The 27,166-nt window shown below is 44.4% G+C and overlaps 1 protein-coding gene across 2 annotated transcripts in view; it reads left to right on the top strand.

Annotated features, from left to right (window-relative positions):
• SUDS3 (SIN3A corepressor complex component SDS3) overlaps window positions 1–25,788 on the top strand; it is a 103,799-nt gene extending 78,011 nt beyond the window's left edge. For both annotated transcript variants that reach the window (XM_077292138.1, XM_077292134.1), the window contains 2 exons: window positions 15,072–15,156; window positions 24,048–25,788. In XM_077292138.1, the coding sequence (XP_077148253.1) occupies window positions 15,072–15,156; window positions 24,048–24,146 (184 nt within the window). In that variant the 3' untranslated portion in view covers window positions 24,147–25,788. The remainder of the gene's footprint in view (window positions 1–15,071; window positions 15,157–24,047) is intronic.
• The last annotated feature ends 1,378 nt before the right edge of the window (window positions 25,789–27,166 follow it).

Genomic DNA, 27,166 nt, shown 5'->3' with positions numbered 1-27,166 from the left:
TTCCACTGAAGAAAGGAAGAAAGTCAAAACAATATATAACAAAATAAATCATATACCGACGGATTCGATAAACAATATAACTGTATAACACACCATGTTCCCCGGCGAACTTCCCTGAGACAAAAAAAATACACAAAATTACCCAGTACAACCGAACCACCAGAGGGGGAGGGAAAGGGAGAAGAAAAAAGGGGGGGGAAGGGGTAATCAAAGGAGAGGAGAGGAAGGGGGAAGGAAGACAATGGAATAGTGGAGAGGGAAGGGAAAATGACCAAGGGAAAAGAGCAAAGCATATATCATCAACACGGCCATTACTGCCTAAAGCTAGACCAAAGACCTAAGGGTCTGCAACCGACAACCAAAAATACTGGACGCTTGCATATCAGCCGTCTTCAGATACATCATTACAGTTCTGTCCTCTACCACGAGATCTAGTGCGGCCTCTTCCACGCTTGCGACGCGCCCTCTTTCGGCGCTGTGGCATAGGGCCCATATCCTGACCAATGGGATAAGGCCAGTCAGGGAATTGTAGGCCCGGATCCTCGAGGTTCAGAAGGGAGAGAAATGAACGATGCTCCCTGGGGTGAGATAAGGACACCATCTGGGTTCCCCGCCGAACCTGAAGGCGGAACGGATATCCCCAAGAATAGGGGATCTGGCTCTGGCGAAGGAGGTTAAGTAGAGGTCGCAGAGCTCTCCTCTTTTGGAGGGTTCTCCGTGACAGATCCGAGAGGAACTGTAATTGGCAATCTTGGAAACGGATCTCCTGGGTCTTTCTGGAACAGTTGAGGATTTCTTCCTTCACTTGGTACCTATGAAAACGACAAATCACGTCTCTAGGCAGACCTCCATCCTCAGGGGGAGGACCCAGCGACCTATGAGCTCTGTCAAATTCAATACCCAACTCTGGGGCAGTGTTCCTAACGGAGTTGAACAAAGCTTGAAGAGTCGCAGTTGGGTCACTGGCTTGGACTGATTCCGGTAGACCCCTCACTCTCAGATTTTGCCTTCTCTCCCGATTCTCCAAGTCCTCCATATGGTCTAGAAAGCTCTCAAAGGTGGACGTCTGGGCTGACAGTTTATCCTCAAGGGCTAGGATCTTGCTGGAGAGATTTTCCACAGTAGTGTCAGTAAGTGTGACTCTGCCCGCTAGAGCTGAGACGTCCCCTCTCAGGGCCATTGTTTCAGCTTTAAAGGAGTTCTCCACCCTGGAGATAAAGCCCTCAAGTTCCTCTTTAGTTGGAACGTTGCTAATATGGGCCTTAAAAGCTTCCCACATGTCTGGGTCAGGGCTATCTTGTGGCCGCATATTTGGTAAAATAGGGGAACCACTGGGGCCTCCACTGATGGTCGGCTCCACTCGTCACTCACCCCCTGTGGCTTCTGTGGGGTGATTTAGTAGAGGGGGGAGATAACCTGCTCCACAGCCCAGTTTCTGAATAGAGAGTTGTTGAAGCACCCCCTCTGCAGGTGTAAGTGGCCGAGGTGACAGGCTAGGAGGCAGCCGAGTCTCCTGCAGCACAGGCCACTCAGTTTGGGAGGGGTAGAGATCAGCTCTCTGTGTCCAGGACCTCACCGCTTCTCCCTCTGTTTGTACAGTCTCATGATCCGAGCCCCCACCATCCTCCCTCTCCCCTGCGGTACCTTCATCTGAGACCCCCTGCAGGGGGGCCTCCAGGGGCCTCTCCTGAGTAAACAGTCTGGTGACAGACGCTCTGGAAACCTCAGTGCAGGCCTGCAGTGTCTCCTTCTCTCTCTGTTTGTTTTTTGCCTCATGTGTAGTGCTGCAGGGCTTGGGGGAGGGATCAGCCATCTTAGGATCAGTGCAGCTCTAAGGCCCCTTCCCAGAGCTTCTTAAAAAGCGAGATATACTTGCAGAGAACTCCGCAGGGGGTCCAGAAGGGTTGTTGGGGCGTGCAGGCTTCCGTTTAGCAGGCATAGACTCCGGTAAAGTCAGTTTCTGGCCTGTTGCAGGGCTTTATTCGGCTGGGGAAGCAGGAGCTCAGGGATTAGCAGCCTTCCTCCATTATGGCCAGGACACGCCCCCGGTGCTGCACTTTATGTACATGCTCAGTAGTGACCAGTGCTGTGGAGTCGGAGTGGAGATGAATCGGTGCTGCACTTTATGTACATGCTCAGTAGTGACCAGTGCTGTGGAGTTGGAGTGGAGATGAATCGGTGCTGCACTTTATGTACATGCTCAGTAGTGACCAGTGCTGTGGAGTCAGTGGAGATGAATCTGTGCTGCACTTTATGTACATGCTCAGTAGTGACCAGTGCTGTGGAGTCGGAGTGAAGATGAATCGGTGCTGCACTTTATGTACATGCTCAGTAGTGAGGCAGTGCTGTAAAGTCGGAGTGGAGATGAATCTGTGCTGCACTTTATGTACATGCTCAGTAGTGAGGCAGTGCTGTGGAGATTAATCTGTACTGCACTTTATGTACATGCTCAGTAGTGACCAGTTCTGTGGAGTCATAGTTGAGATTAATCTGTGCTGCACTTTATGTACATGCTCAGCAGTGACCAGTGCTGTGGAGTTGGAGATGAATCTGTTCTGCACTTTAGCTACATGCTCAGTAGAGAGGCAGTGCTGTTGAGTCTTGCTATTTGTTCGTGGGACAACTCCCTTAAGCTCTAAAAGAAACAAACTAGCTGAACCCCTTTCAATGTATTTTTTCTGTATTTAATGGGTAAGTTCAACTACTGTACATTATGTCTGTATTTTAGAGTTTCCTTCCCGGTGTGTCCCTAATATATATCTGATATCACCGTTTGTAACAGAACACAAGCGAGGATGTCCGTTTTTCTGCAATCCTTGGACAATGGGTTTTCTAAGTAAATAGGCCCAATAACTTGCATAATGGCTGTGACATGAGTGGTACAGCCAGGCAATAGGCTGCTATATTCACACCTCGACTATTGTGTGGTGACTAAAGCAGAACATTCAAATTTTGTGACTCTTCATCCTGCAGATATTTGGCCTATACTACTGATTAGCCAGGATATACGGTACTTTTTCCTAAAAATGTTTCAACCTCTTCTTAGGTTTAGATATACTTATTCCTCCTGTAGATCACAGAATGGAAAAGAGAAGAAAAGTAGATTTTCTTGCAACTTTAACATTTAAAAAAAATATAATTATTCTGTAGCAAGGCTCATAAAATTGAGGCAGCTATTAATCTTATTGTTAGAGTGAATTATTCATTATATAGGAACTCTTCATTTTTTGCCTGTAGAAGATCTTGAAGGTTGCGATCATCTTCCCAGTTAGCCACTAGATGTTGCTGTTTCTACAAGAATCAGTTCATCTGTTTAGAGAGCAATATAATTGGCTTTTACAAAGATTGCAGAGATTTGTACAAAGATGGGGACTCTCCTCCTAAATTTGCTTTTGAAATCAGACATACGAATGGAATTATGATGGAAAACATCTTTAATTGTCCAGAATTTTCCAATAAACAGATGCCTTGAGAAAACCTTTAAAGGAGTTGTCTGGCCTTATTATACTAATGATTTATCTTTAGGATAGATCATCAGCATTGTATGAGTGCGGGTCTGACTCCAGGTACCCCCACTAATCAGCTGTCATCGGCTCTCTGAATAGAGCTTGAACAGCACACATCTGTACAATGTGTATGTGCCATTGCAGAAAACTGAAGCTCAGCTGCAATTTACTATGCACTTGGATACCGGAGCCTAAAACAGCTGGTTGGTAAGTGTGCGGTGTGTCAGCCTCTGCCCCCCACCCACATCCCCTGATATGATACTGATAACCAGTACTAATGGTCAGTATCATAAAGGCGGAGATCTCATTTTAAGGGTTTTTTTTCAACATAATTGTTGTTTATTGGTTTTTCTCAAAATATCTTTAGAAATATAGCACAAAACATGTAGTTCACTCAACATTTGGCTGCATGGGATACACTGCCTCTTGTAAACCCAGCATCAGACAGCACCTGCTAAGTGGCTTCCCAAACCCCCATTCCTAACGATGCGATTTCATTTATGTACATAGTGTACCAGTTAAAAATTTCTTTTTAAAGATATATCTTAGAAAAAAAAATTTTTTAGAAAAACCTCAGAATACTTCATGTCACACCATTACCTCTAAGATATGGCAGCGTAAGGTAATTTAATTTATTTCAATAAAAGAAAGGACTTACAAGTAATAAAGCTAAGTTTGCTATGGTAGTAAAAAGTGGTTTCTTTCATTTTAGTTATTTTTATTGAAAATAAATAGAATCAATAAATTGTGCAGGTTTAGGCCATGTTCACACTTTGCGGCCTGCTCTGCGGGTTCTCCCGCAGCGGAATTGATAAATCTGCAGGGCAAAACCGCTGCGGTTATCCCTGCAGATTTATCGCGGTTTGTTCCGCGGTTTCCGCCTATACTATTGATGCTGCATATGCAGCAATATGCAGCATCAATAGTAATGTAAAAAATAATAAAAATTGGTTATACTCACCCTCCGATGTCCGGATCTCCTCGGTGCTGCAGGTGGCCGTGCCGACAAGGACCTTCGTGACGTCACGGTCATGTGACCGCGGCGTCATCACGGTCATGTGACCGCGACGTCACCACAGGTCCTGCTCGCACAGCAACTGAGACCGGACGCGGGCAGCGCTGAGAGGTGAGTATAGCATCATTTTTTATTTTAATTCTTTTTTTTACACCAAAATATGGTTCCCAGGGCCTGGAGGAGAGTCTCCTCTCCTCCACCCCGGGTACCATCTGCACATTATCCGCTTAACTTCCCGCAACATTGTACTGTACCCTGCATGGAAAACTGCTGCGGATCTGCAGTGTCAAATCCGCTGCGGATTCGCGGCAAAACCCGCAAAGTGTGAACGTAGCCTAAAGTGGCAAAAATAATTTGGACATGTTGTGTAATGACCCCTTATGGGTAAAACAGTGGTAGCCACATAAGTTACCTCCGATTGTAATACTGTGCCTGTACCTTGGTTGGGGGTCCAACATCTACAAACCCCAATTTGAGCTGTTGCTGTTTTCCCCTCCGGCAGCAGTCACATGTACAGGCTCGAACACTTTTGGCTTCTACCGGTACTGTAGATCCACTCACTGAAATAAGCAGGAGCTGATCTGCAGTGCCTGACAGCAGTCACTAAGGCTACTTTCACACTAGCGTCGGGCACTGCACGTCGCAATGTGTCGTTGTGGAGAAAAAATGCATCCTGCAAAGTTGCCCGCAGGATGCGTTTTTTCTCCATAAACTTTTATTAGCGACGCATTGCGACGCAGTGCCACACGTCGCAACCGTCGTGCGACGGTTGCGTCGTGTTTTGGCGGACCGCCGCCACAAAAAAAGTTACATGTAACTTTTTTTGTGCGTCGAGACCGCCATTTTCGACCGCGCATGCGTGGCCGAAACTCCGCCCCCTCCTCCCCGGACCTTGCAATGGGGCAGCGGAAGCGTCCTAAGACTGCTTCCGCTGCCCACGTCGGGCATTTTATTCACAGTATGCGTCGGTACGTCGGGCCGACGCAGCGCGTCGGCCCCGTACCGACGCTAGTGTGAAAGCAGCCTAAGAAGTATGGTGGAACGGCTGTGTTCTGCTCCATACTCTTAACATTCAGCCATCGCTGGTAACGGCTGATGGTGGATGTGCCATGTTTTGGATCCCCACAAGTCTTAAAGCAACACTCCAGTGGTTTCTTTTAATGTCAGTGCTGTAGTGCTAATGTAAGTTCCCTGCCCTAATATTATACTCGCCAGCCGCTGTTTTCAGCTGTTCCCCGCACCACCAGCCTGTGACCGCAACGTGTAACTGACTCGGCGTTTCAGAAAAGTACATACTTTAACTCCTTCATGACCTTTCACATATATTTACATCAAAGGCCGTGTCCCTTCCTTTGATGTGGTGTCGCACATGGTTTATTCAGTCATCATGTGCCTTTAAAGGGGTTGTCCACTACTTTCAATTAACCCCCCAATGTATCCCCCCGGGGCCCCTGATGAATTGTGCAAATACCTTTTGTTGCCGTTTTTGCCTGTGAGCGGCGCTGTAGCGGCGGCTGAGTCCGGGTCACGTGACCCCCAGGCTGCAGCCGCCGCTTATTTCCGCCGACGTCACGTCCATTTCCAGGCTCTGGAAATTGACATGACGTCAGCAGCAGGTGTGTCCCAGCCGCACAGTCAGAGCAGTCACTCATCAAGAGTGACTGGGCTGTGGGCGGGGCTGGGGGCTGCCTGCGGGGCTGTGCTGGGGGCGGGCGGGGCTAGGCAGTGATGATGAAGGTGCGGGCGCTGGGGTCTGTATGTTCGTGCCGGTGCTCTGCGTGCCAGCGCCGGTATGTGGGTACAGCGCCGGGGCTCTGCGCCGGTATGTGCTGGGTCTGCTGCGGGGGGTGGGGTGGTCTTTGGTGTGTGTGTGTGTCTCTGTGTGCAGGCATTGTCCGATGGGACTACAAGTCCCATCGGGCTCTACCTGCTACAGTGACAGTCAGTGACACATTAGCCAATGATGGGACAGTAGTAGTCCCATCATCCGGCTAATGTGTTGAATGTAAAAAAAAACAAAACAAAAAAAAACCACACATATACAGTACATACACACATACAGGACATGCACCATGCGACCGCATGCGCCATGCGACGGCATGCGCCATGTGACAACATGCGCCATGCGACGACATGCGCCACGTGACGGCATGCGCCATGCGACGACATGCGCCATGCGACTGCATGCGCCATGCGATGGCATACAACGACATGCGGCATGTGACGACATGCGCCATGCGACGACATGCGCCACGCGACGTCATGCGCCACGCGACGTCATGCGACGCCATGCGACGACATGCGCCATGCGATGGCATGCGACGACATGCGCATACATACATACAGACATACAGTACATACATACAGACATACAGTACATATAACATAGATTACATACTCACCATCACTTGTCACTTTGATCCCCGAAGCCAGTGTCATAAAAAATATTAAAATAATAAACAACCAATATACTCCCTGATCCGCAGAAATCCAATTAAAACGAGTGTCCCACGACGATCTCCCGTGGAGAACAGGAGCATCTGCTGATGCAACCACTCTCCAGGGGCTCCAGGAAGACAATGAGGGGAGTAAGGTATCCTTCCACAATGTATTCCCCACAATGTATTCCTATGCCCCTGTGAGAAAATAGTCCCTAGTCTCACTTTATGGCATGCTGTATGAGAAAGTTCCCACGCAGCTTTTTGCCATAAAGTGAGACCAGTGAACTATAGTAACCTCAGTGATGCACTGCAGGAGCCATTGTCCTTAAATACGTGGCACGTGGCACTTACATACGTGGCACTTATATACTTGGCACGTGGCACTTATATACGTGACACATACGTGGCACGTGGCACTTACATACGTGGCACTTAAATACGTGGCACATGGCACTTACATACGTGGCACGTGGCACTTACATACGTGGCACTTAAATACGTGGCACTTAAATACGTGGCACGTGGCACTTACATACGTGGCACTTATATACGTGGCACTTACATACGTGGCACTTACATATGTGGCACTTACATACGTGGCACTTACATACGTGGCACTTACATACGTGGCACTTACATACGTGGCACGTGGCACTTACATACGTGGCACTTATATACGTGGCACGTGGCACTTACATACGTGGCACTTACATACGTGGCACTTACATACGTGGCACTTACATACGTGGCACTTACATACGTGGCACTTACATACGTGGCACTTACATACGTGGCACTTACATACGTGGCACTTACATACGTGGCACGTGGCACTTACATACGTGGCACTTATATACGTGGCACTTACATACGTGACACTTACATACGTGGCACTTACATACGTGGCACTATGTCATAAAATGTTCATTACACGGTTAGGGGTGAGGTTATAGGGGTAGGGTTAGGGTTTGGATCCCTTTATCACCCTGATGGTGGTGGGTGGTTTTTCAGTGTTTTTTCTGTTTTTTTTCTATAAAAACACATGCGTTTTTAACGCAAACAAACGCGCGCGTTCAAAAACGCATGCGTTTTTAATGTTAAGTATAGGAAAAAAATGCATGCGTTTTTTAGCACTAAAACGCAGCGTCCAAAAACGCAAGTGTGAAACCAGCCTCAGTGCCGGAATTGGCGCATCTAAGGCTACGTTCACATTTGCGTTGTGCGCCGCAGCGTCGGAGATACAACGCAAACAAAAACGCAACAAAACGCACGCTAAAACGACGCATGCGTCCTTTTTGGCCGAAAGTTGGACGCAAAAAAAATGCAACTTGCTGCGTCCTCTGCGCCCAACGCTTGCGGCCAAAAAAACCCATGCGTCGCAAAACGCAGCACAATGCATGTCCATGCGCCCCCATGTTAAATATAGGGGCGCATGACGCATGCGGCGACGCTGCGGCGCCGAACGCTAATGTGAACGTAGACTTACAGATGCTCCATTTCTGGGGTGGCTGCGGACTGGTATTTGTAGCCGGGGGGGGGGGGACCAATATCCATGGCCCCTCTCTAGGCTATTAATATCAGCCCGCAGCTGTCTGCGTAGCCTTTCTGGCTATAAAATATAGGGGGACCCCACGTCATTTTTTTTGGGGGGTCCCTCTATTTTAATAGCCAGTAAAGGCTACGCAGACAGCTGCGGGCTGATATTCATAGCAGGCTACAAATATTGGCCTCGGCCGTCGGCTTTCCCCCTCTGGCACAGAAAATTGCGCGGGAGCCCACGCCATTTTTTTCAGTTTTTTATTAAATTAAACGCTCATTAAGCCCTGTTTCACACTTGCGTCGGCACGGGTCCATCGCTATGCGTTGGGCCGACGTACCGACGCACGTTGTGAAATTTGTGCACGTCGTGGGCAGCGGATGCAGTTTTTCAACGCATCCGCTGCCCATTCTGAAGTCCGGGGAGGAGGGGGCGGAGTTTTGGCCGCGCATGCGCGGTAGAAAATGGCAGACGTGACGGATGTGCCAACGGTCCGCCAAAACACGACGCATCCGTTGCACGATGGACGCGACGTGTGGCCATCCGCCGCGATCCTTCACTAATACACGTCTATGGGTAAAAAACGCATCCTGCGAGCACATTTGCAGGATCCGTTTTTTTCCCAAAAAGACGGATTGCGAAAAACGCAAGTGTGAAAGTAGCCTTATAGAAACATCGGCCTTTCTATTATATATCTATGGATATATCTATCTATAGATATATTTATCTATAGATATATCTATAGATACATAGATGTATCTATCCATATATTTGGCTGCTTTCACACATCAGGTTTTTGCCGTGAGGCACAATCCGGCGAGTTTTGAAAAAAACGGATCCATTTTTTTCCGACGTCTTTTTCTCATAGAGTTTCATCCGTTTTTTGCCGGATCCGTAAAAAAAGCTGTTTCCGCCGGATGGAAAACACATACAGAGGAACGTTTTTTCTGTCCGGCGAAAAAACGCACAGCGACGGATCCGGCAAAAAAAGTATGAAACTGAGCTGTGAAATGATGAATCCGGCCTTGGAATCCCTTTTTTCCATTCAAATCATGCACATTTTCCGTTTATTTACTTATTTCCAAAAACGGCATTAAAACCGCGCATAAACCGCACCCAAAAAAGCATAAAAACTGCATCAAAACTGCACCAAAAACTGCATCAAAACCTGGTGCAGTTTCGCAGTTTTGGTGCGGTTTTGGTGCGGTTTTGATGCAGTTCTTGGTGCGGCTTTTTTCCTCAGCATGTGCACAAGTCTGCGGCTCCCATAGACTTACATTGGTTGTACACTACACTGCGGATTTGATGCAATTCAGTGCAGCAAAAAACGCTGCGGATCTGCAATCAGATCCGCAACAGGTGCACACAGCCTTAGCATTTAGTGAACCTAGCCAAAAAGCCAAGCAAAAAACAAGTGTGGGATTGCACTTTTTTTGCCATTTCATTGCACTTTGAATTTTTTTCACATTTCCTGCTACACGACATGGTAAAACCAATGGTGTCGTTCAAAAGTAGAACTTGTTCTGCAAAAGATAAGCCCTCACATGGCCATATTGACGGAAAAATTACGGCTCTGGAAAGAAGGGGAGCGATAAACGAAAACAAAAAAGCTCCAGGGGTGAAGGGGTTTAGAAACATGGATATGGACATATCTCTGGAAATAGACATATATCTATCTATCTATCTATCTATCTATCTATCTTTCCCTCTATCTATCTGTAATGGAGTGTGGGTTGGACAAATGTAAAAGAGGAGGTCGGACAGAAATGACATCACAAATCTTTTTGAAGCTAGAGGAGGGAGGGGTTGGGGTGTGTTTTGGAGTGGGTGTGCTAGGTTCAGGCTTAGTAGCAGTGCAATGCATCATGGAACTTGTAGTATTAGAGCACAATGACTCAGGAGAAAGGAAGTTGTCGATTAACCCCATGAGAGCTGAATCCAGCACTAAAATGTGCTGCTACAGCATGATAAAAGGTAATATTGCTAAAATAAACACAGTAGATGTTTTCAGTGGCCCATAATAGCAAGATTTATGAAAAAAAAAAAAAAAAGGTTATAGTAGTGGACAACTTCTTTAACAATTGCAAATGGAGCGATGCTCCACACGCTTTAAGTTAAATTCTGCTGTCAATCTCGGACAGTGGGATTTAACACGCTCCCGGCAGGAAGTACACCATTAATCTTGCCCATCAGCAGCCCTCTCACATGATCGTGCGGCGTCGATGGGATGTCATGACAGCCAGGGAGAGTCTGCAGAAGACCACCGTTCATGGCAAAATGATATTTTGTGAATGCCGGCCTGTGGCCCTTGTTCGTAGGAGATGGTGAATTCTTTGCATAGCACTGCTATGTGTAGCACAAGTGGTTGGATGATCACGGCTTCAAGTCTCCCAAGGGGGCCATTAAATAAATTTAAAAAAAATAAAAAAAGGTTTAAAAAAATATGAAAAAAATAAATAAAATAAAACGCAAATTCAAATCAACCTCCTTATGCCTCGTTGAAAATAAAACAATAAAAAAAACACATTTGGTGTCGTTGCTTTCAGAAATGTCTGATTTATCAAAATATAAAGTAAACTAATCCAAGAAAAAAAAATCTAAACATTTTTGTGGCAGCCGCAATATTGCAATTTTTTTTTTCACCACTGAAAATATGCCCTAAAAAAATATTCATGTTTGGTATCTGTGTACTCATGCTGACCTGGAGAATCATATTTCGAGATCAGAGAGAATGAACTTTATTCCCCCCCGTCGGTATTCAGTCATGGAGGCAGTGTCCATTTTGGAGGAGTCTGAGTCCGGATAACATGGACCGACTTCTAAAATATATAATAAATTGGGTACAGTAGTGCAATGCAGAAGTGCTGTAATTGTTTTCATAATAATTTGGGAAAGTTATGAAATGTCCTATAAATGTCTGTTCTGTTCCTGATCTAAGGCTTTCGCCTTTTAGTTGAGATGAATCTGTGCTGCAATTTATGCAAAGGGAAGTCAGGGAAATTGAGGAGTCGGTTCGGCTTAGGCTACTTTCACACTAGCGTCGTACTCGGCCCGCCGCAGTGCGTCGGGCTGACGTACCGATGCTAGCAGTGAATGCGCCGCACAACGGGGGCAGCGGATGCTGTTTTTCCACGCATCCGCTGCCCCATTGTGAGGTGGGGGCGGAGTTCCGGCCGCGCATGCGCGGTCGGAAATGGCGGTCCGTCAGCAGCAAAAAAAACGTTACATGCAACGTTTTTTGCAGCCGACGGTCCGCCACAACACGGCGCAACCGTCGCACGCAATGCGATGCTAATGCAAATCAATGGTGAAAAAACGCATCCTGCAAGCACTTTTGCAGGATGCGTTTTTTTCAACCAAATGACGCATAGTGACATGCAGTGCACTACGCTAGTGTGAAAGAGGCCTTACCGACTCCACATCCCTGGTTTCATTCAAAAGTGCGACAAGTCCTCATATGGCTCCTTGGACTGAAAAATAAAGTTATGGCTCTTGGAATAAGGGGAGGAAAAAAAACGCAAGATCGTGAACGGGTTAAAAGTTTCTATCTATACGTGCTCATAGGCAGAGACCTGTCAGTCCAGGGCTGCGATTGGGGAGAAGCGGCGTGTGACGCAAGCTTTTCTCTGAAGAGTCCAACATACCTGGCTGAGATCATGCAGCACGGACTGGCCAGCAGGCGTCAGCTGTCAGGTTCTCTGTAAATGGAAGACTTATTAGGTCACTAATAGAAAAGCATTAGAACAACCCTTTAATTTGTTTTAATTGCTCATATAATATTAATGTATAAAGCTTATCAGGTCAGTCAAGCAATGTCCTGAAATATTCTGCTGCTTTAGTTACAGGAAACTAAGTGATCAACAGCGATCATTCCCTTTATGTGCAGGGAAACAGCTGACATAGTCTTAGTCATAGTCTTAACCCTTCATAATGCGGCCATTTTCCATTTTTTGTTTCTCTTTTTTCATCCCCTTCTTGCCAGAGCCATTTTCTGTCCACACAGACATATGAGGACTGTTTTTTTGCAGTACTTTTGAATGACAGCTAATGTGCGAAAATTTCACATGGGTCAACTAGTATTTTCATTAGTACCATTTTGAGATAGATGTGACTTTTTTTATATATTGCTTTTTACCTCATTTTTTGGGGAACTGCAGCAACTAAAAACATCCCGTAATTTTGGCATTCTTGAATTTTTTTCCATTTACAGTGTTTACCGATCAGGCTAATTGTTTTTATAATTTTATAGATCGGACTTTTCGGCAAGCAGCAGTACCAAATATGTTTGTTTTTTTTAATATCTTTCTTTTCATTGGGGGGAAAAGTGGGTGAATTGAACTTCAAGTTTTTTTTATTTATTTTTTTTATTTTTTTACTGTTAGTTCCGATCGCTCGTGCGATATGCAGCAATGCCACAGAATTGCTGCATATAGCAGAAATCACGGTTTCCTATTGAAGCCCTGCCACAGGGCTCTGTAATGACAGGCACGCTGACCCCCGGCTGTCATGACAACCCTTTGGCGACCCACAGTCATGTTATGGATGGGCAGAGTTAAAGGGGTATTCCCATTCTATCTCAGTATGTAGTAGTAAGTAGTAATAATATTGGCAGATACCTCCAATTAAAAATGTAGTTTAGTTTTTTGATTTGCTATGTCGTATTTCATGTGCAGGGCATTGCAGGACTGTAGGTATCCATGGTTACATCCACTGAGATAGTGACAGTTAATTAGCTAGTTGCTAGTGGTTGTAACCATGGATACCTAAGGTCCTGCATTGCCTGCACATGAGGAAAGAGACAGAAAAACTATACTACGTTTCTAATTGGAGTTATTTGCTAATATTATTCTGATCACACCTACTTCATTTTGGGGTAGGATCGTGGAGATGGAAATGCCCCTTTATTGTCGCCCGATGTGCGCGTGTTAAATGCCGATGTCAGAGATAGCTTTATTTAGCAAGTTAATCACAGGCGGAGCACTGCTTCACTTGCGATTTTTGGGGGCAGGTCCTGGCTGTAGTACACAGCCATCACCTGCCAGGTATGGGGATGGTTCGCTGCGTGAGCCCGCTCCATACAGCTGCTTCCAACATGCGCCGTATATATACTGCGGATGTGTAGGGGTTAAAATGTTACAATAATTGTATCATGTCTTAACCAAAATAGGTTAATTGTCCTGATTTGTTTATTGTGTGCTAAAAGCGTTGATTTATTATTTTTTTTTATTTGGAGTAAGCCTTTTCAATGTACATATCCTAGAGTGTATAGAATGGAGTTTGGAAATCCAGATTTTACTTCACTTGTATCCGTCTTGATTTGTGCTGGAGCTTTGTTGCAAGGCTTCAGATGGCGACTGAAATAGTTGCCAATGCAACCCAAAAAATTGAGTGACCTTTGTAGCTTAGAGTCCTGCTGAAGAGACATAGATGTGAAATATAACATTCTGGCAACCTGTAGATGTTACTAGAGTGGACTGCATTACAGGAACTTTAAATGCAGAAAATGTGCAATTCCTCCTTTAATACTTTCTTTTAATCATATTAATACTGAGAAAAAGCTTGGGGTGCATCCTTGCCCTCTCCAACTCCCGGCTGTTCTGTGTCTGGCTATAAGACCACTTGCTGCAGCAGCAGACTTCCTTCTGTGCTCCGGCTGTAATAGGTAAATTTGTGAAGCGTGGGTGGGGCTTTGGTTGTCCACTGGTCAAAAATGGAATTTATCATCAGATTAATAAGTTGTATTCTGTGAATGTTCTTTATTTGACATTCAGTCATGTAGGTTTTTTTTTTTTATTAAGAAAATAAAAAATATCATTTTGGCTTCTAAATTTTTAGATTTTAGAGCCAATGATGGTCAATGTATTTATTTTCTTGTAAGGGAGCCATTAGTAGGGATATATCTAGAATAAAAGGGCTTATTTAGTACTGGACAGACCCTGTTTGATGACCTCAGATGTCAGCACTGGTTTTCCCAGCAGGTCACATTGTGACATTGACATGTGACATTGGCTGCAGCGGTCATGTGATACAACAATCAGTGGCGTCTGACCTGCTGTATCCTTTATATTTCGATACAGTGGACATGCACTCTGATGAAATAGTAGATGAGCTGCAGCCGAAAAACAGCATGGATGCGTTCAGATGGCTGGTGAGACCTCTTCACACCCACTGACCCCCTATGTTCTGTCCGTGAGACACTGAGAGATTGTCAGAGGTGGTCTCTGGAGTTAGTTGATGCTTTTTAAAACTGTGGTTCGGCTTAGATGCGAATAGATTACCTCGTTTTACAATAATTGTGAATATACTTATATCATTATGGTGATAACGTTTAGGCTATCGTTTAGCCCTAGCACAGGAGTGTGAGACAAATCACTCACTTCTCTGGCCCTTGCACATTGCTCCATTTGTAACCTGCTTAGGATTAGTCAAAATGATCATTGGGTCATTTTAGCAGTATTTTTTTTTACTTAAAAAAATCTCTTATTTTTAAATAAATGAGTAGTACACTCTGTTGACAATGCAATTACTGACTGATGCTTGTATCTGATGGTCTGTCCCTTAATTCATTCTAGGTACCACAAAAGCCAAGCAATATACCTGGAATCCAAGGACAACACAAAACTCAGTTGTGTAATTAGTTCTGTGGGAACTAACGAGGTAAACTTTTCATGCTGTACATGTTACTGTGAATCCTGACTTATCTCATGTGGCAGAACAGTGTGAAGATCACGGTCATATTGTGACTGACATTCACAAATTTTCAGAATTTGCTTTTTATAAAAATAGTAATTTTGTTTATGAAGTTACAAGAAACCTTGTCATACAATTTTTGAATTGACTTTGCAGCTATTTTGGGAGTAGAACAAATCTTTACAAATGACTCTTTAAATTGCATACGACCGATCCCTGTATTTCAGTGTTAACTACAAAAGGCAAAATGGTGCAATGCCAAATGCAGATCTGTCACGGCCATACTTGAGCAATAAGACACCACTATGTATACCAAATTGCACACTGCATAAAGACATGAGACATTTGTATTCATTAGCCTTCTGACTGCGCACTCTGCATTTTAGCCACAAGTGTTTTGAATCACAGCAGGACCACTACCCCTCCACAGAGAGAGAGAGAGATTTTAGTCTGAGAGGACTCACATTAGGTTCCCATTCAGATGAAGACTTTATTCTCAGAGAGGAAAGGCATTGTTAGGTCCTGGTAAATGAGAAATTCCTTATCGTGGCTACCAGGTACACATGAATTGGCCAATTTATGCGCTAAACTTTCTAAATTTTTCATATTTCTAGTGCAGTAGAAGAGCAATGTACTTTGAAGGAGCAGCACGTAGCGTAGTCAGGGATATCCAGAGGTTGGTACACAGAACAGCTGTAGATTCTTGAGGATAAGCAGCAGGTGAAAGGAAGCTTGACTAGAGGCTGGGAGCTCAATAATCTTGCACAGAAGTGAGTGCAATGCCAGGTTTAAATAAGGTGTTCAATCAGAAACTGAGGGTGGAAACCATCAGAAACAACATAGGTACAAGTATTTGAGCAAGCACAGAACTGTCCAGCGAGCTGAGTAGCTCAGAGGGAAGAGCTGCTGCCTGGTGCACAAGAGCTTCTGGGTTCAAATCCTGACAGCCTCTTTAACAATTTCAAAAGGCTAATTGGACAAAGATGTGTCATTTACTGTCAGAAATCCTGCCTGAGTGTTTGGTCGGCACGTGACGGCATGTATGCAAATCTCAAACTTGGGGTAACGTGACTGCCTTCACTGGCAACGATATCTGCAGACTTTCATCAGAAGACTGGACAACCTGTTTAACCCCTTCCCGACCCATGACGCCACGTAGGCGTCATGAAAACCCGTGCCAATCCGACCCATGACGCCTATGTGGCGTCATGGAATGATCGCGTCCCTGCAGATCGGGTGAAGGGGTTAACTCCTATTTTACCCGATCTGCAGGGAGAGGGGGAGTGGTACTTCAGCCCAGGGGGGGTGGCTTCACCCCCCCGTGGCTACGATCGCTCTGATTGGCTGTTGAAAGTGAAACTGCCAATCAGAGCGATTTGTAATATTTCACCTAAAAAAATGGTGAAATATTACAATCCAGCCATGGCCGATGCTGCAATATCATCGGCCATGGCTGGAAATACTGAAGTACCCCCCCCCCACGCCCACCGATGGCCCCCCCCGTCCTCTGTTATGGGGTCCGGTCCCCTCCGTCCGCCTGCCGGCTCCCCCGTCCTCCTGTCCACTCCCTCCTTGCCCAGACCCACCCCCCCTGTGCTCCGTTCCCCCCCCCCGTGCTCCGATCCACCCCCCCACCACCCCTTCATACTTACCGATCCTCCCGGTGTCCGTCCGTCTCCTCGCTGGGCGCCGCCATGTTGGAAAATGGCGGGCGCATGCTCAGTGCGCCCGCCGAATCTGCCAGTCGGCAGATTCCTTACAGGTACATTTTGATCGCTGTGGTAGGTTCTATCACAGCGATCAAAATAAAAAAATAATAAATAACCCCCCCCCCCTTTATCACCCCCATAGGGACAATAATAAAATAAAGAATTTTTTATTTTTTTTTTTTTTTCCCTCTAGGGTTAGGATTAGAACTAGGGTTAGAACTAGGGGTAGGGTTAGGGGTAGGGTTAGGGTTACGGGTAGGGTAATTAGGGGTAGGGTTATGGCATGTGCACACAGAGCGGATCGGCCGCGGATCCGCAGCGGATCGGCAGCGGATCGGCCGCGGATCCGCAGCGGATCGGCCGCGGATCCGCAGCGGATCGGCAGCGGATCCGCAGCGGATTGGCAGCGGATCCGCAGCGGATGGGCCGCGGATCGGCAGCGGATCCGCAGCGGATCGGCCGCGGATCCGCAGCGGATCGGCAGCGGATGGGCAGCGGATCCGCAGCGGATCGGCCGCGGATCCGCAGCGGATCCGCAGCGGATCCGCAGCGGATCGGCAGCGGATCCGCAGCGGATTGGCAGCGGATCCGCAGCGGATTGGCAGCGGATCCGCAGCGGATGGGCCGCGGATCCGCAGCGGATTGGCCGCTGCGAATTCGAAGCAGTTTTCCATCAGGTTTACAGTACCATGTACACCTAAGGAAAACCAAATCCGCTGTGCCCATGGTGCGGAAAATTCCGTGCAGAAACGCTGCGTTGTATTTTCCGCAGCATGTCAATTCTTTGTGCGGATTCCGCAACGTTTTACACCTGTTCCTCAATAGGAATCCGCAGGTGAAATCCGCACAAAAAAACACTGGAAATCTGCTGTAAATCCGCAGGTAAAACGCAGTGCCTTTTACCTGCAGATTTTTCAAAAATCGTGCGGAAAAATCTCACACGAATTCGCAACGTGGGCACATAGCCTTAGGGTTAGGGTTGGAATTAGAGTTAGGGTTGGAATTAGGGCTAGGGTTTGAAATAGGGTTAAGATTAGGCTTGTGGTTAGGGTTACGGATAGGGTTAGGGGTGTGTTGGGGTTACAGTTGTGGTTAGGGTTGGGATTAGGGCTACGGTTGGGATTAGGGTTAGGATTAGGGTTGGAATTAGGGTTACAGGTGTGTTGCGGTTAGGGTTGTGGTTAGGGGTGTGTTGGGGTTAGGTTTGTGATTAGGGTTATGGCTACAGTTGGGATTAGGATTAGGGGTGTGTTGGGGTTAGTGTTGAAGTTAGAATTGAGGGGTTTCCACTGTTTAGGCACATCAGGGGTCTCCAAACGCAACATGGCGCCACCATTGATTCCAGCCAATCTTGCATTCAAAAAGTCAAATGGTGCTCCCTCCCTTCCAAGCCCCGACGTGCGCCCAAACAGTGGTTTACCCCCACATTTGGGGTACCAGCGTACTCAGGACAAACTGGGCAACAACTGTTGGGGTCCAATTTCTCCTGTTACCCTTGCAAAAATAAAAAATTACTTGCTAAAACATAATTTTTGAGGAAAGAACAATTATTTTTTATTTTCACGGCTCTGCGTTATAAACTTCTGTGAAGCACTTGGGGGTTGAAAGTGCTCACCACACATCTAGATAAGTTCCTTCGGGGGTCTAGTTTCCAAAATGGGGTCACTTGTGGGGTGTTTCTACTGTTTAGGCACATCAGGGGCTCTGCAAATGCAATGTGACGCCCGCAGACCATTCCATCAAAGTCTGCATTTCAAATGTCACTACTTCCCTTCCGAGCCCTGACGTGCGCCCAAACAGTGGTTTACCCCCACATATGGGGTATCAGCATACTCACAACAAACTGGGCAACAAATATTGGGGTCCAAATTCTCCTGTTACCCTTGTGAAAATAAAAAATTGCTTGCTAAAACATCTTTTTTGAGGAAAGAAAAATGATTTTTTATTTTCACGGCTCTGCGTTGTAAACTTCTGTGAAGCACTTGGGGGTTGAACGTGCTCACCACACATCTAGATAAGTTCCTTGGGGCGTCTAGTTTCCAAAATGGGGTCACTTGTGGGGGGTTTCTACTGTTTAGGCATATCAGGGGCTCTGCAAACGTAACATGATGCCCGCAGACCATTCCATCAAAGTCTGCATTCCAAAACGTCACTACTTCCCTTCCGAGCCCCGGCATGTGCCCAAACAGTGGTTTACCCCCACATATGGGGTATCAGCGTATTCAGGAGAAACTGGACAACAACTTTTGGGGTCCAATTTCTCCTGTTACTCTTGCAAAAATAAAAAATTCTGGGCTAAAAAAATATTTTTGAGGAAAGGAAACACATTTATTATTTTCACGGCTCTGCGTTATAAACTTCTGTGAAGCATTTGGGGGTTCAAAGTGCTCACCACACATCTAGATAAGTTTCCTTGGGGGTCTAGTTTCCAAAATGGAGTCACGTGTGGGGAGTTCCTACTGTTTAGGCACATCAGGGGCTCTGCAAACGCAACCTGATGCCCGCAGAGCATTCCATCAAAGTCTGCATTTCAAAACGTCACTACTTCCCTTCCGAACCCCGACGTGTGCCAAAACAGTGGTTTACCCCCACATATGGGGTATCAGCGTACTCAGGAGAAACTGGTCAACAACTTTTGGGGTCCAATTTCTCCTGTTACTCTTGCAAAAATAAAAAAATTCTAGGCTAAAAAATATTTTTGAGGAAAGGAAACACATTTTTTATTTTCACGGCTCTGCGTTATAAACTTCTGTGAAGCACTTGGGGGTTCAAAGTGCTCACCACACATCTAGATTAGTTCCTTGGGAGGTCTAGTTTCCAAAATGGGGTCACTTGTGCGGGAGCTCCAATGTTTAGGCACACAGGGGCTCTCCAAACGCGACATGGTGTCCGCTAATGATTGGAGCTAATTTTCCATTCAAAAAGCCAAATGGCGTGCCTTCCCTTCCGAGCCCTGCAGTGCGCCCAAACAGTGGTTTACCCCCACATATGGGGTATCACCGTACTCAGGACAAACTGGACAACAAAATTTGGGGTCCAATTTCTCCTATTACCCTTGGGAAAATAAAAAATTCTGGGCTAAAAATCATTTTTGAGGAAAGAAAAATTATTTTTTTATTTTCACGGCTCTGCGTTATAAACTTCTGTGAAGCACCTTGGGGTTATAAGTGCTCACTATGCATCTAGGTAAGTTCCTTGCGGGGTCTAGTTTCCAAAATGGGGTCACTTGTAGGGGAGCTCCAATGTTTAGGCACACAGGGGCTCTCCAAACGCGACATGGTGTCCGCTAACGATTGGAGCTAATTTTCCATTCAAAAAGTCAAATGGGACACCTCCCCTTCCGAGCCTTGCCATGCACCCAAACAGTGGTTTACCCCCACATATGAGGTATCGGCATACTCAAGAGAAATTGCCCAACAAATTTTAGGATCCATTTTATCCTGTTGCCCATGTGAAAATGAAAGAATTGAGGCTAAAAGAAATTTTGTGTGAAAAAAAAGTACTTTTTCATTTTTGCGGATCAATTTGTGAAGCACCTGGGGGTTTAAAGTGCTCACTATGCCTCTAGATGAGTTCCTTGGGGGGTCTAGTTTCCAAAATGGCGTCACTTGTGGAGGAGCTCCAATGTTTAGGCACACAGGGGCTTTCCAAACGTGACATGGTGTCCGCTAACGATGGAGATAATTTTTCATTCAAAAAGTCAAATGGCGCTCCTTCCCTTCCGAGCCTTACCATGTGCCCAAACAGTGGTTTACCCCCACATGTGAGGTATTTGTGTACTCAGGAGAAATTGCCCAACAAAATTTAGGATCCATTTTATCCTGTTGCCCATGTGAAAATGAAAAAATTGAGGCTAAAATAATTTTTTTGTGAAAAAAAAGTACTTTTTCATTTTTACGGATCAATTTGTGAAGCACCTGGGGGTTTAAAGTGCTCACTATGCTTCTAGATAAGTTCCTTGGGGGGTCTAGTTTCCAAAATGGGGTCACTTGTGGGGGAGCTCCAATGTTTAGGCACACGGGGGCTCTCCAAACGTGACATGGTGTCCGCTAAAGATTGGAGCCAATTTTTCATTCAAAAAGTCAAATGGCGCTCCTTCCCTTCCGAGCCCTGCCGTGCGCCCAAACAGTGGTTTACCCCCACATATGAGGTATCAGCGTACTCAGGACAAATTGGACAACAACGTTCGTGGTCCAGTTTCTCCTTTTACCGCTGGGAAAATAAAAAAATTGTTGCTAAAAGATCATTTTTGTGACTAAAAAGTTAAATGTTCATTTTTTACTTCCATGTTGCTTCTGCTGCTGTGAAACACCTGAAGGGTTAATAAACTTCTTGAATGTGGTTTTGAGCACCTTGAGGGGTGCAGTTTTTAGAATGGTGTCACTTTTGGGTATTTTCAGCCATATAGAACCCTCAAAATGACTTCAAATGTGAGGTGGTCCCTAAAAAAAATGGTTTTGTAAATTTTGTTGTAAAAATGAGAAATCACTGGTCAAATTTTAACCCTTATAACTTCCTAGCAAAAAAAAAAATTGTTTCCAAAATTGTGCTGATGTAAAGTAGACATGTGGGAAACGTTATTTATTAACTATTTTGTGTCACATAACTCTCTGGTTTAACAGAATAAAAATTCAAAATGTGAAAATTGCGAAATTTTCAAATTTTTTGCCAAATTTCCGTTTTTTTCACAAATAAACTCAGAAATTATCGACCTAAATTTACCACTAACATGAAGCCCAATATGTCACGAAAAAACAATCTCAGAATCGCTAGGATCCGTTGAAGCGTTCCTGAGTTATTACCTCATAAAGGGACACTGGTCAGAATTTCAAAAAACGGCAAGGTCATTAAGGCCAAAATAGGCTGGGTCATGAAGGGGTTAAAGGGAATCTGTCAGCAGATTTTAGCTACCTCATCTGAGAGCAGCCTGATGTAGGCAAAGAGAAGCTGAATCCAACTATGTGTCACTTAGTTTACTAGATGTAGCTGTTCTGGCATAATCACAGGTTTTAGATTTAGCAATGAGAAAGCTAACCCTGCCCAGGGCAGTCTCTGTATATACAATGTCCATGTCATTTTATTATATCATTATGTGTGTTTCTGTCTTAAAGGGAATCTGTCACCCCCTAGAACACTTTTCAGCTGTTACTATGGGCATACAGGTGATAGAAATGTTATTCTAGTCTTACCTGTATGCCTCATAATTGCTGTGTAGATGCGGAGAACTAGACTTTTATTTCATTATGCTAATGATTTCTTCCAGACTCCGGGGCGTGCAGCACCTGGAATAAATCCCAGCCTCCTCTCTTCCTTATACTATCACCCCCTTCCCATGCACGTCATACTGACCTGTGACGTGCAGTTGAGGTTCCTGAATCCCACGCATGCGCCCTGCACTCACTCAACAACCTGTACTTTTTCATTCTCTGGTCAGTGTATTCAGTGTTGTTATGTGCCGGCACCTGCGCCCAAGAACCAGACCATAGAAAGAAGGAAGAGGTGTTACAGATTGTCGAGGAAGTGCAGGCCGCATGCGAGGGATTCAAGCACCACAAGTCACAGGTCAGTGTGACGTGCATGGGAGGAAGATAATATTATAATGAAGAGCTGAGGCAGGGAAGAAATCATTAACATAATGAAATAAAAGTCTATTTCTCCACATCTAGACAGCAACTTTGAGGCATACAGGTAAGACTAGATTAATATTTCTGCTACCTGGATCCCCATAGTAGTAGCTGAAAAGTGTCCCAGGAGGTGACTGATTCCCTTTAAACAAATTGATTTAAATCCATTTCTAGAGGAGGTCATATTTAATTTCATTTTACTGTGATTTTTTTTTTTTTAAATACTTTTATGCATTTATATTTTGCTAGCACCGCGGTAAGGTCACCTTATTTTGTCTGAAGTGTGTTTACAAGGAAGGTTGCTACTAAGGACATTGATTCCAATTATCAGATTGCATTGACTATTCATTTGCAATCTCACAAATTAAATATAGTCTTGCTTGATTGCCGTGGAGTCACTCCATTGTGCAATCACCGAAGCATGTAGAGATGCAGATATGATGTATCTGGTTAAACACCGCCGTGTAAAAGCTGCAAAAACATCTCCTATTTCTCTGGAGACAAAATGAAAAAAGTGATAAATCTTTTTTTGATGTGTATGATCCATATAAATTGTGGAGCATCTTCTTTTTTTTTTTTTTTTTCGTCTCTTTGCGAGTCCCATCAATTTTACTGTAAAACAATGTTATTGTGTCTATAGAGTTCTGATTACTCAGTCATTCCTGGTATATGGATTCATCCATCTCCTCTCCGCTTTTTATAGTGACTAGGCTACAACATGCATACATTTGGGCTATAATATATGCCAGTTTCTGGTGTAAATTATAGTGAATCCATTGGAATGACACTGCCTTGTCCAATTTTCTCATCATTTTTTAAAAGGTATCTCAAATTTTAGCTATGTCCTAAATAGTGTCACAAACTGGAGCTTGTCCGTGCCTCCATTAAAGGGAATCTGTCACCAGGTTTTTGCTATATATAAGCTGTATCATGAGGAGTACGACAGACACCCTGATTTTAGCAATGTGTCACTTAGTTTACTGGGTGCTGAAGTTCTGAAAGAATTGCCGTTTTCTCTGCCGCAGATCTAGCAGAGCTTGTAATGTTGTACTCTGTGTAACCCCGTCCACACCACAGATTGGCAGCTTTCTGTGTACACTGTATATTGACAGCTGCTGATCAGTGCTGGGGATGTGGTTGGACAGGGAGGCACGAGGAAGCTTGTCCTGTAGTGATAATATCCTGCTGAAAAAAATGTTGTATTGAAACCGCACAACACAGCCCAGTGACACATCCCTGCAATCAGGCGCTCTTCTACATCAGTGCTCTCAGATTGCAGTGAATAATCCTGCTGACAGATTCCCTTTAAGAGCAGAATCATTAATAAAAGAGATTTTGAAAAATGATTATTGGACATGCTCCAGAACCTAGTGTGTTTGTTTATTTCTGTATACATGCAAGTAAACTTTGGGATCAGACAACAAATGAAATTGAAAATGTACTCGGTCAAGATTCCTACTTTCATCACCAGGGATTGGCAGATCTCTTGTACTTAATGCACCCTATTTTCTTTCATTGTTTGCAGATTTGGGTAAGGAAAAGCAGTGACAGTACAAAGGTGAGGATATACCTAGGTCAGCTACAGCGAGGAGTGTTTGTAATCCGCAGACGTTCAGCAGCTTGAACCCAACAGACTCTTCAAGAGACAATTCTCATTAAACAAGTTAACATGCGACTAAATGAAAATGGACATCGCTGACTGGTATGGACAGAAGCTCAGATTGTGGTCAGTGAACCTTTCCAGAAATGAAGTTTTCATGGCATGTACAGATTCCATGGATGATCAGTAGAGTGCAAGACTTCAAGAAAGTATTTTTCAGGAAAAGCCTGTTCTTCACCATAGTTGAAGCAGTATTTTCTCCAATACGTGTTGTTAAATTACATACATTGAAGCTAAAAATGACAATCTTTCACCCAGAATTCGCTTTCAATTGTTGTTCAGTTGTCTAATTTATGTGCTGTGTGGGATTTTTTTCAAGGAATATGACCTGATCTGCGTAATTCCAACACAGCTAGATATTTAGATGGAATTGGATGAAAGACCAGAATTGCCTCTTACCTGTTTTCCTGTTTTAATAATATCCTACAAGAGTCCAAACAGGAGGTTTCTCTTTTTGTTTTTTTATTTTCGGACAGTTTTAGGCATCCTTTATTTTTATATCAAAATATAAGTCAAGAGTGTTTTCACGTTAAAACAGTGCTGCAAACATTTCAAGTCGTGTTGCCTTTTTATCCTATAAGTCTCAGGAGTTTAGAGTAAAGATGTGGGCTGTCTATTATGTCTGGGTTTTCACCAAGACTTACACAGACTAAACTGTTCAGCTGTTAAATTCAGTGTTTTTTAAAGTAGAAACCAGTTTTATCTCTTCATCCATACATGTAGGCATCACCTGACCCAAAAGTAAGTAATAAATGTAATACATTTACTAATTGATTTTTTAATATACTGTACTAGGGTCACTTTGTGGAATTGATTTCTACTCTGGCCTAATGAACAATGTCTTGAGGCAATTAGTTTCCCAAAAAATGTGTCTCATTCTGATGAGGGTGAAATTGACCATACACTTTAATAGTAAGGACAGGGCTGTAAACCACAATTGTTTTTGATTTTCTTTACGAGATACTAAAATGTTCAGTTTTGATGGGTGGAAGCTTGTTCCAATTGTTGTACCTTTTGTAGAATTTGTTTCAAAGTTTTTGTCCTCAATAATCCTTAATATGGAGAAAAATAATACTATTGCAGCACAACATATTTCTACCCACTGCTAAATCTAAATTGTGAATGGTGCTTACAAAGTTGAAATGCAACATAGCTTTGACCTTCCTCCTCCACTTTATCCACTTGTCTCTCTGGATCTGCTGGGTGTATTTATTCAAACCTTTGACCTCTGAGTGCCTCTCCTCAATAAGCCTTCTGATCTTAATATATTGGTTCATTGAAGGTAAGTAACATTTGTATCTTTTGCACTTTCTTACTACACTCCATTTTCTTTTCAGAGAATCCCTTAAAATATGCCTAAAAGCATTCTAAAGCTAGCTTTAACCATGGCAATCATAGGAAGCCCAAGTTCCCTCTAATTGACATATCTGGCATAAGGTGAAGATCTCTAGCTTTCCGGAATAGGCCTTTATTCTAGTTTTGACCATTTTACTTCCAGTTCTTCCTTTCATTATCGAGAGCTCTGTGAAGATATTGACAAATCACCCAAACACCAGGGTTAATATATTAAAAATGGTGACATTCTCTCCTGTCCTCTTTGAGTTAATTATGTTCCTTTCATTATATGCTGCAGAATTTGATTCAATCTAATATATAAAGCTGAATGTGTGTATGTGTGTATGTCCGGGATTGACATCTGAACCGTCGCAGCTACAGCCACAAAATTTTGCACAGTCACACGTCTGGACCCCGAGAGCGTCATAGGCTATGTTGTGAGGTGAAATTTTAACCCCGCGCGTTCCAATTCACCAAACAATTTTGCCCCTATCTACATAATGGGGAAAAAGTGAAGGGAAAAGTGTTGGAGGCAAATTAACAGCTGCCAGATGTGAACAAGGGAGACTTAAAGAATGAGAGCGATGGCGCCAAAGAGTATATACTGTACAGTTGCTAAGGTGGGGCCCCGACATGGGATAATCACCACACCACCACGGGGATATGAACACACACACAAAATGCGCCACACACTACCACGTGCTCGAACACATATACCACCCTCAGCGCACATTTCACCACACATACACCAACCTCGCCACATAAAAGTCGAAGCACAAAAGTCGCCGCTCAAAACTCGCCACGCGCAAAACTCTCCACATGCAAAACTCGCCACACGTGCAAAACTCACCTCATGGAAAACTCGCCACACGCAAAACTTGCACACGCGGAAAAATTGCCACATGCACAACAGTTGCAACACATGCAAAAGTTGCACATACTCAAAAGGCACCACACATAAAACTCGCCACGCGCAAAACTCGCCATGCGCAAAACTTGCTGCACACAACTTGCTACACTAACCTGTCACATGCAACTCGACACACAAAAAGTTGCTACACGCATGTCGCCACACAAAACTCATCTCACAAAAGTCGCTACATGCATGTCGCCACACGCAACTCAACACACACAACTTGACACACGAAACTCGCCCTAAAACACACACAAGTCTGGTATTATCCTTCAAAAATAAAAATCTGATTAATAAGCAGACAAACTACAAGAGCAACAAATGTACCATATAGGAATCCGGCAGCTGTCAGTCACATGACCTGTCTATTATGTGTATGTGTGTGAGCTAATATATACTGCCAGGGGGTGGGCTTACTGTTGGCTGGGGATTTATCAGGGTGCCAATTTAGCTTACAAATACTGAGGTAAAAATACTGACCAAATAACGTGTGAACGAGGTCTAATACAGGAGGAGATGACATACAGATATATACTATATACAGGAGGAGATGACACACAGGTATATACTATATAGAGGAGGAGATGACATACAGGTACATACTACATACAGGAGGAGATGACATACAGGTATATACTATATACAGGAGGAGATGACACACAGGTATATACTATATACAGGAGCAGATTACCTACAGGTATATAGTATATACAGGAGGAGATGACACACAGATATA

Source organism: Ranitomeya variabilis, chromosome 1, assembly GCF_051348905.1.
Source record: "Ranitomeya variabilis isolate aRanVar5 chromosome 1, aRanVar5.hap1, whole genome shotgun sequence".
Lineage (NCBI taxonomy): Eukaryota > Metazoa > Chordata > Amphibia > Anura > Dendrobatidae > Ranitomeya > Ranitomeya variabilis.
Note: the sequence above shows the minus strand (reverse complement) of the source record. Positions and strands in the feature narration are given on the sequence as shown.